The sequence below is a fragment of the Rhamphochromis sp. 'chilingali' genome (genome assembly GCF_963969265.1).
Source record: "Rhamphochromis sp. 'chilingali' genome assembly, chromosome: 8".
NCBI classification, from domain to species: domain Eukaryota; kingdom Metazoa; phylum Chordata; class Actinopteri; order Cichliformes; family Cichlidae; genus Rhamphochromis; species Rhamphochromis sp. 'chilingali'.
In genome coordinates, this window is record NC_137935.1 from 21141341 (window position 1) to 21155245 (window position 13905).

Consider the following 13905-nt stretch of genomic DNA (forward strand, 5'->3'; position numbering starts at 1 on the left):
ATAGGCTTTCTTATAGTCAGTGCAGGCATTGCTCATGTTGGTCTGCCAGATCTTAGAATCCTGGTATGTTGCTATCAACCAAGAACTGTTGCACTGGCAACATGTTGTTATTTTAATGCCCTACTGAGCTGTGCTCATGTATCGACTCATGTGCCTACTCAGCTTGTTTGCTATGATGCCTGAGAAAAGCTTATATGCTGTGGAGAGGGAGGTAATCATCCAGTAGTTTAATGGTGTTGTGCCCTTGTGGGAATCCTTCATGACCAGGGTAGTTCTGCCTTGTGTTAGCCCCTTTGGACAAGTACCTGTTTTTAGCAACCCCCTTGCGTGATCTCAGATCATGCTATTATTTGTTGAAGATTCCAGATTTGATTCTTAGGATCTCAGTTCAGGGGTCCTTTCACAGCAGTTCACGACCACATGAGAAATCACTCACACACACAAATATAGAACGACACACAGAGTGTTATCTGTCAAGTTGTACTTCGTGGTTGGGGTTGATGCCATTGATGAGTTTGGCATTGGGACTGGACCAGCCAATGCCATGCTCCTACAAAGACTGAAGAGAAAGACTGAAGAACAGGACAGAGTCTCCCACCCCATGCATGTAAATGTTGGTGAACTGCAGAGCTCCTTCAGTGACAGACTGCTGCATCCTAGATGCATGAAGGAGCGTTTCCGCAGGTCCTTCCTCCCTGCAGCTGTCAGACTGTACAATCAGAACTGCTCCCAACAAACATAGATGTTTACATCAATGCTGTAACTGCAATAAGTTAATTAACCAATTCGCACAACAACCTGGTTTGCCTCTTATCTGTAGTTATTTTTATTTGATTTAATAACTGTACAATACTCTGTATATAGTAACCATTGTCCTTAATGTAACTATGTAAGAAAAATTGTGTATGTTTCTGTTCTGTGTGCTGTGTACTCTCTGTTTGTATATGTGTCTTTTTGGCTGCTGTTACAACCAAATTTTCCCTTGTGGGACAATTAAAGGATTATTCTATTCTATTCTATTCTATGAAGTGCACAATGAGAAGAATCAGGAGTGTTTAATCAGAGAATGATGAATTCTACAGCTGTGAGGGATGACTCTTTGTGTTAGTCAAGTCATAGACTTGTAAATTCCCACTCTCTGGGGAAATTAGGCCACTGAGGTCACTGTTGTGCCATAGGCAGCACAGAAATATCTAATGATAGTGCATATGTCATCAGTGCAGCTTTTATAACATAACACAGAAAAATACAAGGAAGCAAAACAGGAAGATCCATAAATCATTTTCAGAAAGGACTTTTTTGCTGCATGGCTCTTCCTTGCTGGTTTAATTGGTACAGTGTAGTAGTAAATGGTCACAGGTTTGGATAAACCGGGTTTCTGTTGGTCCGATGAGAGCGCTGTGCAATGTCACTGAAATCACCAAAGCAAGATATTGCGGCACTCTGTCCAATAGCTTACACTAGTAAACAATTAGCCAATATATAACTGTTCATTTCTTGTAATTTATTAAGTTAATTACCCTAACTACCACCTAATGACTCTGCTGAAGTTCACAATTGTAGTACTTTATCCACTCAAACCAAAATGTCATGTCTGAACTATAAATTGGCTGACAGTGTTGTTGTTGTCGTCAAAGTAATTAAAAATGCAAGTTATTCAATGAGATGACCGTTAGCTTATAGAAATATCTTTCTACAAGACAAGGTTGTTTAAATCTGTATGCTTATTTCAGTGAAAAGCCACAAAGTAAGAGCCTCAAATAAAGTAAGTTTCAGACTCAATGAAATAAAAATAGAAATGCTCTTTTTTTAAGTTGTCTTCAGTATCCCACTTGTGGCAATTTCTGTCAAACATTTCATTTGCAGGGACCACATCCTCAGTTAGATTGACGGTGTTTCATGAAAGAGAGTGGCTCCTGGGCTGGGCAGATTCCCATGTACTAACGAGAGGCTTGAGAACTGAGACAAGGGGAGCAGGGTGGAGCACAAAAATGCAAAATAAACAGCCTATAGAGCAGGAAGGCATATGTACTCATGGAAGGTGTGGTCCCACCCTTGAAATTCAGATAAATTATCTCCAATTTGTTTATCTGCTGATACGTTTTTGCTGGTCATACTATTGCCTGAAAATCCAAGGAAATTAATTAGCTATCAGTAAATATGCTTGTATCACACTAATTGCATGTCCACTTAACCATATATATACCAACCATGAAGCCTGAGGACAAACTTGCGAGTAAGATGAATAATTGTAATAGAGAAGAATCAGTTAAACATGCTCTACATGTAGGGAAAAAAATATGTGAAGGTGAACTCACATCTTCTTTTCCTTTGTGTTCTTCTTTCTTGTCATGGCAGAATGATTCCATCCAGCAGCAACGACTTCCTGGTGCGGGACCTCGCTGCTGGACGTAGCTATGATCTTTGTGTCCTGGCCGTGTTTGATGACGTCATCACATCGCTGACTGCAACTCGTCCTTTGGGCTGTCTGTCATTTACCACAGACACAGAGTTCAGCCAGTGCCAAGCATTGCACAGCCACTTCTTGGGTGGTACTATGATCATCATCATTGGAGGGATTATTGTTGCTTCTGTGCTTGTTTTTATTATCATCTTAATGATACGATACAAGGTTTACAGCCACCAAGGGGCAGGCCATGGAAAAGCAGCCATCACTGCGACTGCGCCAAGACCGCAGAGCAATGGACAAGGAGGCAGTCAGGTCCAAGTCCTTCCTCGCTCTGCCTCAAAGATGACTGACAGTCATGACGACCAAGTCCTCGGACCGTCCAGGGCAATGTCGCCTAGCAACACTCTGCGAGACACTGTCACGTTGGTCGAGGAGGAGAGCAGTGGACAGAGCCTAATGACAAGGACTGACTCGTCAGCAAACGAGGAGTTGCTCTCACCCACGAAGTCCCGCTTCTCCTCCAGGGTCGCCATTGAGATGAAAATTCGACCGCCATCTGTTGCCAAAGAGCCCACCTCTCCCAAAGAACTGGCAGGTATTAGAGAGCTAGTGGAAAAGATACAGACATAGCAAATTCAAGCAACTGAGCAGAGTTTAGAGAAAGTAAAAGTTGACAGAGTAGGAGTGGGGAAAACGTGGAAAGGAGGGACACAAAGAAATTCGGTCAAACAGGAAAAGCTGGTGGATGAGAAATAGACAATGTGAAATGCAGGGTGTAAAACTGAGTAAGATAATAATGAAGAGAAGAGCATTGTGTGAATGAGAAAATGAGTACGAGAGATCCCATTCTAGTGCACTAGAATGAAAGTAAGAGAGAGACAGAGGGTGAGACAATTCATCAAATTTCAGTCTGTAGGGCTGCAGCAGCAACTCAAGTTGTTTTTAAATCTCTTCTGTGTGATTGCATATTCCTTTTTTCCAAAAAATGAATGGAAAAAAAGTCTTGAATTAACCTTCCTATAGTGAACTGAAAACCTCCCCATGCTCATTTATTTTTGTTTTCAGCTCTTTCCAAATGCCAGACTTCTTCTGTTGAACGCTCAGAAGGGGTACATGCTGACTCAAAGTTTTTAAATTTGTGAAGAAGATGAAGAATGATGCTGCAACTTTGTTGCCAAAATTTTAGTTTTTTTTAGTTTCTGGAAAGCTTGGCTAGACAACAGATAATAACCAAATAAATCTTCATGTTTTTGTGTTAGAGGAGAGAGGGATTTGATAATGCATGTGGGAGTACCTGTCACACATTATTCCAGTTAACACCTCTCACATTAGAGCGCTGCAAACTATTAGTCTTTAAGCACTCCAAGAAAGCCTGCTTGCCTTTAGAAATGACACATCCCAAGTGCTAAAGAGTGAAAAAGCTACTTCAGTACAAAAGAAAGGCTGTATGCACTGGCTTACATTCAATATCAAGCTGGAAAAAGCCCAAGTCACTTATAAAGTTAAATGTGACTTCAATAGCACTGAATGCTAGATCTGTTGGGGGTGGGGGGGGGGGGGGGGGGTATATAAAAGTTTTGTGTTTTCCTCTTTGTAATAAACATTTATTACAGTGTTAAAGACCCTACAGAGAACCAGATTAGTTTAAATACTGTATTGCAGAGAGCGGGAGGAGAAAGGGGGAGACCGTGCAACAGACCATTTTATGTGAATCCAAGAAATGTGTTTTACAGCAGATTCATGAAAAGTCTACTTGAAGAATCTCCAGGATTATCAGAGTCTGGCACACATGTGTTATATAGAAGTAATACACTATACATAATGCAGAAAGTAATCAATGCAGAAACAGCTATTATTAATGAATGTAAAATTATATAAGACAACAACTTGTACTTGTCAACCTTTTCATCTGGTGTAATAGGCATGCAAGCTCATGTGAGCAGCAAAAACACTCAGCAAAAGCTACAGCTAGGTTTATTTATACAGTACTTCATGATGATGTATAATTGAAAGTTTAAAACACACAATCAAAAAGAAGGAATATAAAACAAAGAAATGTAAATAAATAAAGCTGGATTACCTTGGACAGAGGAGGGAAGATGAATGATTAAATATTTAAATGTGCTTGTTTGATCCATAGAAATAAGAAAAAGACATTTTGAAGATATGCATGATCCACATGACGGGTTGAAATTAAGCTTAGTCACGACCAATTTGCTGAACCGAAATTGGTTAAATCCTCAGAACCATTAGTACTACTTGAGCTTTAGGCTTCCATTCACTGTTTTTTTTTATCTCTGGGCTCTTTGGTCTAATCAACGATCGGCCTCTTGTGCCAGCTTGAAAATACTGTTTTTAGTTTTTACAGCAGTGGCCTTTGGCATGCCATCAGAAAATAGCTTTATTAGACAGTCTGAAAGAAATAGAACGATAGAGAGATAATTTGTCATTGTAATCATTTAATGAAGAGAGTAAATTATCCAAGTAGTGCAAAATACATGATTGCAATAATGCACAAATCTGCTCGATTATAATTCTACTGTAGTTTTCTTAGCATGCAAGATACTGGTGGAAAATTGCTTTTACGTAACAGTCTTTGCCAGCTATTAGATAAAACCTACTTTGTGTAATCAAGAGCACTTCCTTGTTCCAAACTTCTGAAACGACTTGCACATGTTCTCAGAGATTGCTTGAAACCGTCAATGGATCCCTTATAATATAAATCCAGAAAATCATGTGGATATTTGGGGGGAAGTAAAATTTCCCTGTACTAAGCCTACTCCAGTGCATTTCCCCTTTAACACTAATCCATTCAGGAAATGGGGGTTTCATTGGAATGAATAAATGAAGACATCATTTCACATGAGGGGCTTAAAGAGCTGAGTGGAAATACTTTATCAGCGGTTGATATGTCATTCAATTGGCCTCTGTGAATGAGCTGAAATGAGGTGTCATTGAGCCTCATGTTGATAGCAGGGAGGAAACGAGAGATCTGTGCAGAGTATAGGAGCTTAGCCAGCAAAGTGAGGGAGCGCTTTCACCTTCATCAATTTTGACGGTTTGGTTGTCTCTCTTATATTAATACAACAATGTTAGATGTTGCTTTTATCAGAATTCATTGTGTCCAGCATTAACAAAAAATGTACCATTGATATTAATTGGTTTTTGACTTCGGACATTATAGTGCAAAAAATCTCAAGCCACCCACTTGTATTGCCAGGATAATGGGAAATAGGAAATAACGTACATTGAAATACTGTACACTGAAAAAAAGGGACTGGCCATCTCTTGGATTTATGTAAGCATCTTGCATGTATTTAACACAATTGCCTCATGTTTTAAAGTTAAATGTAACTATATAGTGTAAAAACTACATGATATGCAGAAAGGGTGTATTAAATTGTTCATATCATGTTCAGGTGAAGTAAGTCAATAAGATAGCAACGTTAAATCTCGTGAAACCACGCGTGATTTCATCTCGCGGGCTTTGGATCGTGGTTTAAAAAAGGCATCCATCTCAGTCAAGTCGAGCAGCCAACTCTACGTTTTTGGTATGTCTTGATTTTTTGAATTAATATTTACCATATTTCAGACAAATGTAGTTAAACGTCTAGAGTGTCGCCATGTAACATGCTAAAAAAGAGCCGTTAGCTTATTTGCTGTTTTATCTGTTGTCAAAGAATTGGCGCTTTTTCATTTGAATTTGTCTTTGGCACAAGAGCCGTAATATCACATTAAACCTAATTACGAGGCACTCATAACATAATTTGGTTTTCTGTGTGAATAGATTTGCCAACTGACTCTTCAGTTACATTGTGTATTTACTGCACCGTGGTGTTAGTGAGATTTTGGACATTGAACAGCTTTAGCTAATATCATCAGCGGCATTATGCTAGCTTACATCCCTACCCCTCCTGGCCTCACCTGCTGTCCTTTTGTTTTTGTTTTTTTTTGCTGCACATTGAGAGACGACCTCTATTCTGCATTTCACCAGGAGTCAGCTGATGGATTGTGGGTTCAAGGTGTTATGGTAAGAAAGTATATTCTATTTTCGTTTCTGTAACTTAATTATAATGGGTTTTTTATAATTATTAGGTGCATGCATACTCACCCTATTAATACAACTGAGAAATCCAAAATCTGCCATAGGTTTAACTTATACCTGTATGTATTGCCAGAAAGGTGATTACTGGACTCGCATTAATGCACACTTGAACTGAAATGAGGTTGTAACTTGTGGGTTGTTGGGTTGCAAATCAGAAACAAACATCTTTGGATTTTTTTTTAATCCCATAAGATCTGGAAACAGTTTTTATTCAACAAAACATTACTGATTAACCAAGCACAGTGCCTGCTGTTATTTCAAAATAATTTTATGTCATTTCAGATAAAATGCAGCATTCCAGTGCATCCCAACCATGCCTTTACAGTCAAGGTTTCTGACGGAGCTGAGTTTCTCTCTGACAGTTTGCTGAAAGTGTTTGCAAAGTGATCGGGGGAACAGGGCACAAAGCTAAAGGATGTAGCTGCCATTATGACAGTAAGAACTTTAAAATTCTTTAACTACAAAGTGTATATGTATTGCATTAGGTCAGTAAAATTTTTATGCTACATCCATTGAAACAGTCAACTATTACCTGTGAGTAATGATTCCACTAAAAGGATGCCATTATTTTCGTCATGCATTTACTGGCCCACTGAGAAAAATTTATCTTTTTTTAAAAATAAATGTTCTGGAAACTATATATCCATAAAGTTGATGTCAAACAGGAACTTTTGATATTGCTTTGTAGATGCTGGTGTTGCATGTTGACTGGTTTAAAAAGTCAAGAGTTTTTGTCTGGGATCATTTTCTTCTGTGCTACTGAAAAGTTCACAAATCTCTGTTTTCTTTGTTATAATAGTCAAGGATGACATTAATGCTTGGAGTCCCTCATCAAAGTGCTCCGCATCTGTGTGAAAGACAATTGCAACATCTTGGTGCAGGAGTTCATGGTGAGTGTTTTATGAGTAGATTGTGGATTTGCAACCTTTAAAAATGCATTTAGTTATCCACTTGATCCTCATTGGACTGGTTAGGACCAGTAGTCCTCTTTAATAATTTGAAGTTCACATGAGGCCTGGTAGTGAACTCGGCCGCCGGCCCTTGAGGCCCCACCCCTGTATTAGGGGTCACATCAGTGTGAAAAAACTTTAAATTTGTCATTCTAATGAACAAAGGAAAATCCCACCAGTATTTACATTAGCTTTTGTTTGAAAAAAAAAAAAAAAAAAAAAAGACCAACTGACCAACAGCTAACCAAATTGTGGGGCTGAAAGTCTAAATTCTAACATCTTCTGAGTGACATAGCCTGGATTTCTGATGGGCCGGTGTCTTTCTAACAAAAACTAATGTAAAGCATTTGAAATTATTATGTTTTTCACCCTCTCTTAGAAACTCTGTTAGACCATGAATGGCAGCATGGCAGGCCACTCTTTGGCTATAGCTATTTACTATGTTGCTTGCATTGGTTTAAATTACTCTAACATTAGAACTGGTAGATTCAAAAGAGATGAGTTTAAAAAGGAATCTTAAAGAAATGTTTTGTGTTTAACCAGGACTTGCCTGAGGCCACTGCACAGATTGAGAAAACCACAATGAACATCTGTCTCCAGAGATGCGCCAGGCAATGACTTTTCTGATGTTGTTCTTCAAGATCTGGATAACGTGACCTTTGCAGTAGCCATGCTGTTTGGACCTTTTTTATTCCTTCAACATGAGTTACCCATCACAACTCTGCTACACTTTTGAGGTGATTCAATGGGTGGTAATGGAGTTGGATGCAACTCAGCTCTCAAGAAAAGCTAAGACAAAACTGCTCCTGCAACGAAGCTCACTGTTATGCATGTGAGGTGACCAGCTCTAGGTGAGAGGACATTTAAATCTCACACTTGTTCTGCTGCATTTTTGAAGCTCAATTCCAGGAACGGATCGCAGGGTTCATTTTTATATACTCTGCAACTGCCATGAGGACGAGCTGTTTTTTGTTGTTGTTTGTTTTTCCTTTTGCTCTGTACAAGTTCTGTTTGTCTGTTTGGCAGCATTTTTAAATTTCTCTTTGTATTTTTTCTTTCTTTTACTAGTGAAGAGATGTAGCGTGAACAGTTATACAGTCTAAATATCCCATATGGGTCGTGTGAAATGGTATTTTCAGTTTCATTCAGTTGAAGTAAAAAACGTTGAATATTTCTAAGTGTGCTGTTTTGAACCAAGATGTCACAGTATGATCAGTGCTGTAATTTTTGACAGTCACTGTATCAATGTTATTTTTGCGTCTCTTGAATAAAGTTTTTGACCTGCAAGTGCTAATTTCTTTAGTTATTGGGGTAAAATGGGTAGTGTTAATAGGAAGGTGTTTGCCAATTCAGTAACCTAATTTAATGTTAATGGAAACTAACATTACCTCAAATTGTTTAGTTATAATTGTTGTTTAACTGAATCTTGATGTCAGAGGCCTTAAATAGAATGTTTTGTATTGTTCTTTCCCAACATTTTTCAAAAGAAACAGTCTAATTTCTTTGCTGCGATTGATTCCAGAGAACACGGAAGAACTGACATTATTTAACTGTTGATTTATATAGATTCAGTAGAGGAGTAATGTCAGTTTAATTCTTTACCTACTGCAGTGAAATTAGACATGTTGTTTTGAAAGGTTACTGGTGGATGCCAGCAACCATCTTGGAAGAGAACAATACAATCTGTTATAAGGCCTCCATTTGAAAATTGTGTATTTGATACTAGAATATAATAGCAAAATGTAATTTGAAGATAACATGTAGTATTTAAGTGACCAAGTAGTATTGGGTAAAAGTTATTGAATCGTGTTGGGATAACGTGAGAAAATTGTGAAGGATTAAAATATTCCAAGAGCTCAAATTACTTCATCAAAACATGTTTAAGTCACATTTTATCAACACAAATTGCACAGGTTTATTGAACATGAATAAATTGTGTTAATTTAACTCAATGGTTTAAGTTGCTGCCAAAGCAAAACATCTGTGTGCAACAAATGTCCACCATTGAATTAAGTAAATCCAACAACATATTTTTTTCAGTGTATATGAGGTAAAAAAAAAAAAAAGTTTGCACAATTCTAACAAACATCAAACTCAATATGTGATATGACCACCTTTATTCTTTAACACAGCCTGAACAGTCTTTTTATTTCTTTAAGGAATAGATCTCCAGGATTCTTGAATTTCTTGAATTTTCAGTTCAGTTGCCGTGTAATTAACTGGGACCATTTCTGAACACGCTTCAGTGAACAGTAGGTCTCAGGTCCTGTGTCAGGTCTTTGCTAGATTTCTTCCTATTTCTTAAGGACATGACTTTCTAACACACTTTTTTTTATTTAGGCCTGCCACGTTTGTTGTCTGTTACTTGTTCCATTTTCTTAACTTGTTTAAAGGATACACTGCACAATGTACTGATAGCACTTTGGAAATAACCTTGTTTGTGCAAAAAATATAATTTTATGCCGGCCTCTGACATATTTTGTTGATTTAACAAAATCCACAAAATGTGTCTCTCTGAAACAAATAATGTTCTTCCCATAATTATGAGTTCCTCTGAAAATGGTCAGGTAAAAGGATTGGATTGAAAGTTAGAGAAAAAGCATTCAATGTTCAAAGACCTTCAGAAAACCTGGAGAACTGCTGGTTAACTTCACTTTAAAACTTTACAAGAAAGTCTGGATCTTTAGAAGCCAAATATGAAGAAATGAGGCTTTGCACAGCTGTGCACCGTACTGTACTCAAACACATTGTTTTAAGCTGTTTTAATTTTTTTAATACTAATAAAGCTTTGACGACAACTTTACACATACAGTTCAGCAAGTGTGCCAGGAGGTTGATGGCCACATTGCGGTTGCAAAGTAGATGAGTTAGGCAGCGCTCATTAAAACTGGTTAGAATTTTGGGAATTGTGAAAGAAAAAAAACCCTTGAATTTTAATTTGTTGCACCATTGAGGTAACACCATATGCATAAACTCAAATATTCCCCCTATAGGCCTAATTAACCTTATCTCAACCTTATCTAACTGAAGTATGCCAGTCAGGGAAGCCTCCAAACAACATCCCAGACTAAAAGACATGCAAACAAACCAATTATTATTGTTTTTATTTTGACATTTTACCCAGGAGGAAAAAGTTACAGTTGGCCTTTTATGTTCTTTGTTTCCTTCCTTTGATTCCAGGATCGTTGGCACTTTGAGGGAAACCTACAGTGAGGGATAATACCCATGTGTTTGTACAACGGCTGTTGGAGTTTCTCAGGGTGTAACTGTGTCTGTGATGTGTTTCACTGGTTGCTGCATTGCAGAGAAAGGCAACATTGATCTGATCAGAGAGCCACAGTGAGTCAGAGCGCCTGAGGAACAGAGCAACTGACAGATACACAGGAAAACCCCATTAAATGCCCGCAGTTGTGAAAAAAATAAACATGTTTCTTCATGGTAGTTTAATTCTTTAAGACTATTTGCTCTTATATATTCATAGGAATTGAATGCAGTATTTTATTTATTTATTAAATGGATGAGAAGTCCCACGATTATGGCACAAAGACAAAATGTTCAGTGTTGGACTAAAAAAGACACACTTTTAAACATAACAAAGCTACTACTATCTGTGACAACTGTTAATAAAGCTAACCAAATGGGCTTTTCTGGTTGGGAGGCATTAAATGGAAAGATGCACTTACGAGATAAACGTGGTTTTTGAACATTAAAACAATAAACAATATTCTCATAGAAATGTTCAGTATATAAATACTCCATAAATTAATAAAATATAGGCACTTTCAACTTGAAAAATGTAAAACTATCACAGAATTTGAAAATGAATCAAAGAAGAAATGCACATCAGAGATCATTTTAGCAGTCAAGTTGTCACCTTGCTTTTTAGCTCTATGGTACAAGGATGCAGCATGTGGGTTCAGGATTAGAAGCAGCTCTTTAACCTGAATACTAAGTGGGGAATTTTCTATCTGGATTAGTAGTAATTATATGCTTGACACAAACATATTATGATTATGTCAAGCAACGCATTATTAGTTCAATAACAGGCAAACAAACACTGAATGTGTGTGTGTGTTAGAGCACAAACACATAAAGACGCACACATTGTTGGGGGGAAAAAACAGATAAACCATTTCTTTTATGAGGTTAAGACTGAACATTTAGGTTAATTTAAGGACAAGACATCAGGTAACAAATGCAGTGTGCAGTGTCCTTACAAGAGATGGAAAAAATTTGTGTATGTAAGCTCAGGGTCAGTCACTAAATCCCTGCAGGTTTGTGCCTGCATTTGTGTGTGGTTATGTACAAGGTTTATCTGCCTTGAGCCAGTACATATGTTCCCACAAGGTTAGTCAGGATAGAAAAATACTTAAGCACAGCGCAAGGATGTGCGAGTCTGTGTGAAGTGCAAGTGTGTGTTCTCCCCGTGGCCCATCCATGACCCTGTAGCCTGTCTGTCCTCTGTGTATTTTAATCTATCATCACTCCTTTCACTGTCATCCCATATGCCCGGCCTCATTCTTCACTGCCGTCTGTCTCTCTGAATACATCTCTTGGAATCGGCCAGGCCTCTTCCCCTCCCACTGTTCACAAGTGCTCCCACATGCTTTTCTCTCATCTTCTTTACCCATTTTCCAACTGCCCTGACATTGTTGCTTGTTCTCTCTCTCTCCACTGAATATATTTTTTTTTTTATTTCTTTTGCTGTTTAGCTGTATCTATATCAGTGTTTTTCCTCTGCTTCCTCTTTCTCTCTGTGTCCTTTCACTCATTCGCTGTTTTTGGCTCCGTTTCATTCTCCATTTCTCTCCCCCTCTCTCTGTCTGACTCTTGGACGCCTCCAGCAGCAGACGACAGGCGGCCTCGTAGTGTGGAATGGAGGGACTTTAACATCTGAAGGTCTCTCAGCCTCTCAAAGAGATTGCGCCACTACAACACACAGAGTAATGACTGCCACTTTAAATTTTAGCACTCCCTGGTTTTTGTTTTCTCCTGTAGCAAGCAGTTTCTTCATTTCTCTTACCTGTGTCATTATTCCTAACTTGTCTTTCCCTACTGCAGCCTCACGTCTTTGCAGCATGCTGCAATCTGACCCTTTAGCAACTGCAGCTAAATAACAGCAACCACAATTGTGTTTCATTATCTAGTGATTTTGAGTACTGACATTTGAGAGATGTATCCTTGAAATTCCTGCCTCTGCTGTATTATAATGACTGAAAATAGCATCTTAAAATCATAAAAATACCTATAGTTACCTATAGTTAGTCCCTTAGATGACTGATTAGTGCGAATAAATGTGCCCCTGACGATTAGGGCACATTTAATTTAAATAGTGTTTTACTTAATTATCATTTTTAAAGTAAGCACGTTTTGTTTACTGTTTATCATTTTTGAAATTCTGCTGCTTTTCAAAGACCTGTGTGGAAGTAAACTGAAAATGCTCTACATTTCTGGCTACTGGACAAACTTGCCAGTTACTTGAAAAATCTTGTTGAGTAAAGTTATACCACATTTTTGGTTGTTTCGTTTTTTTATTCTATTTCAACAATTCTGAGAAATTATTAGTTATAATCGGTTAATTGTTGACAGCTATGGGAATGTGCACAAATCTTGAGTCATCCCTTATTATTTAATGAACTTTACTTCCCTTAGTTTATGAAAAGTAAGGAAATTATTTGTTGTAACAACCGTTCTTGGCATTAATCTTAATCACTTGAAAGCCTGTGTATTTCCCCTAAATGATGGGACATTTGTAAGGAAAATGCATTTGCGGGTTGATCAGGAGAGTTGAGTTTGTGTGTTGCACCCATGAAAACTTGCCAGATCTTCTCTGACAATGCCAAACAGTGTATTCTGCTACTGACTCTTGTCTTGAGCTTCTGGTGCCCCAGATGGCTTATTGGTGTCTGATTACCAGCACTTGTGAGCATGGACCCTGCTACAACAGTATGGAATCTGCTCCAAGCATACTATATTTGACTAATCTGGATAGGGCCCATGCTACAGGTCAACTGTAAAACTTGTTGTTGCAGCTTTATTTGGAGTGAGCCCTAGGTAAATCCCCCAATTGAAGGGCAAGTTCCATAGAACTGGTGATTTCAGAGACAGGATGCAAAGTGGCTGTCCCAGAAAGAGAACGCCAAAAGAAGACAATTTCTCATCCTGTCAGCAGTTAAGAACTATAGGCAGTCTTCTACAGAATCAAGATTTGCAGAACGATATGGCTGATGGTCTCTACCCAGACAGCAGTACAACAGTAGTTGTTTGGCGTAAACAGGGAACATTTGGAAAGATTTTTGTGTTTTTCCTGGTTTTGGTGTATAATTTGGCATACTTAAGCCTTTTCTCTTTGCTTCTCTTCTGTAAGTATGGCTTCGTGACAATCACCCGTTCACTGAGACCATTTCTAAGAGGCTTCATAGTAGATGGATCAGCTACAT

General features: G+C 38.2%; 1 protein-coding gene and 1 long non-coding RNA gene across 5 annotated transcripts in view; both read left to right on the top strand.

Moving 5' to 3' along the window:
* The window catches only part of LOC308401286 (leucine-rich repeat and fibronectin type III domain-containing protein 1-like protein), a 204100-nt gene that overhangs the window by 175724 nt on the left and 14471 nt on the right, over positions 1 to 13905 (top strand). For 2 of the 3 annotated variants that reach the window (XM_080889440.1, XM_080889441.1), the window contains exons 9-10: positions 2359 to 3005; positions 12310 to 12408. In XM_080889440.1, the coding sequence (XP_080745566.1) occupies positions 2359 to 3005; positions 12310 to 12362 (700 nt within the window). In that variant the 3' untranslated portion in view covers positions 12363 to 12408. The remainder of the gene's footprint in view (positions 1 to 2358; positions 3006 to 12309; positions 12409 to 13905) is intronic. The other variant, XM_080889442.1, reaches the window with a different exon arrangement.
* Positions 5674 to 8618, top strand: LOC308401318. 2 transcript variants are annotated; one of them, XR_013972525.1, is made up of 6 exons: positions 5674 to 5708; positions 5830 to 5961; positions 6377 to 6440; positions 6798 to 6950; positions 7315 to 7405; positions 8009 to 8618. It is a non-coding gene; the product is annotated as an uncharacterized lncRNA (long non-coding RNA). The 2 variants fall into 2 exon arrangements; XR_013972526.1 differs by lacking the exon at positions 5674 to 5708 and having other exon boundaries at positions 5716 to 5961.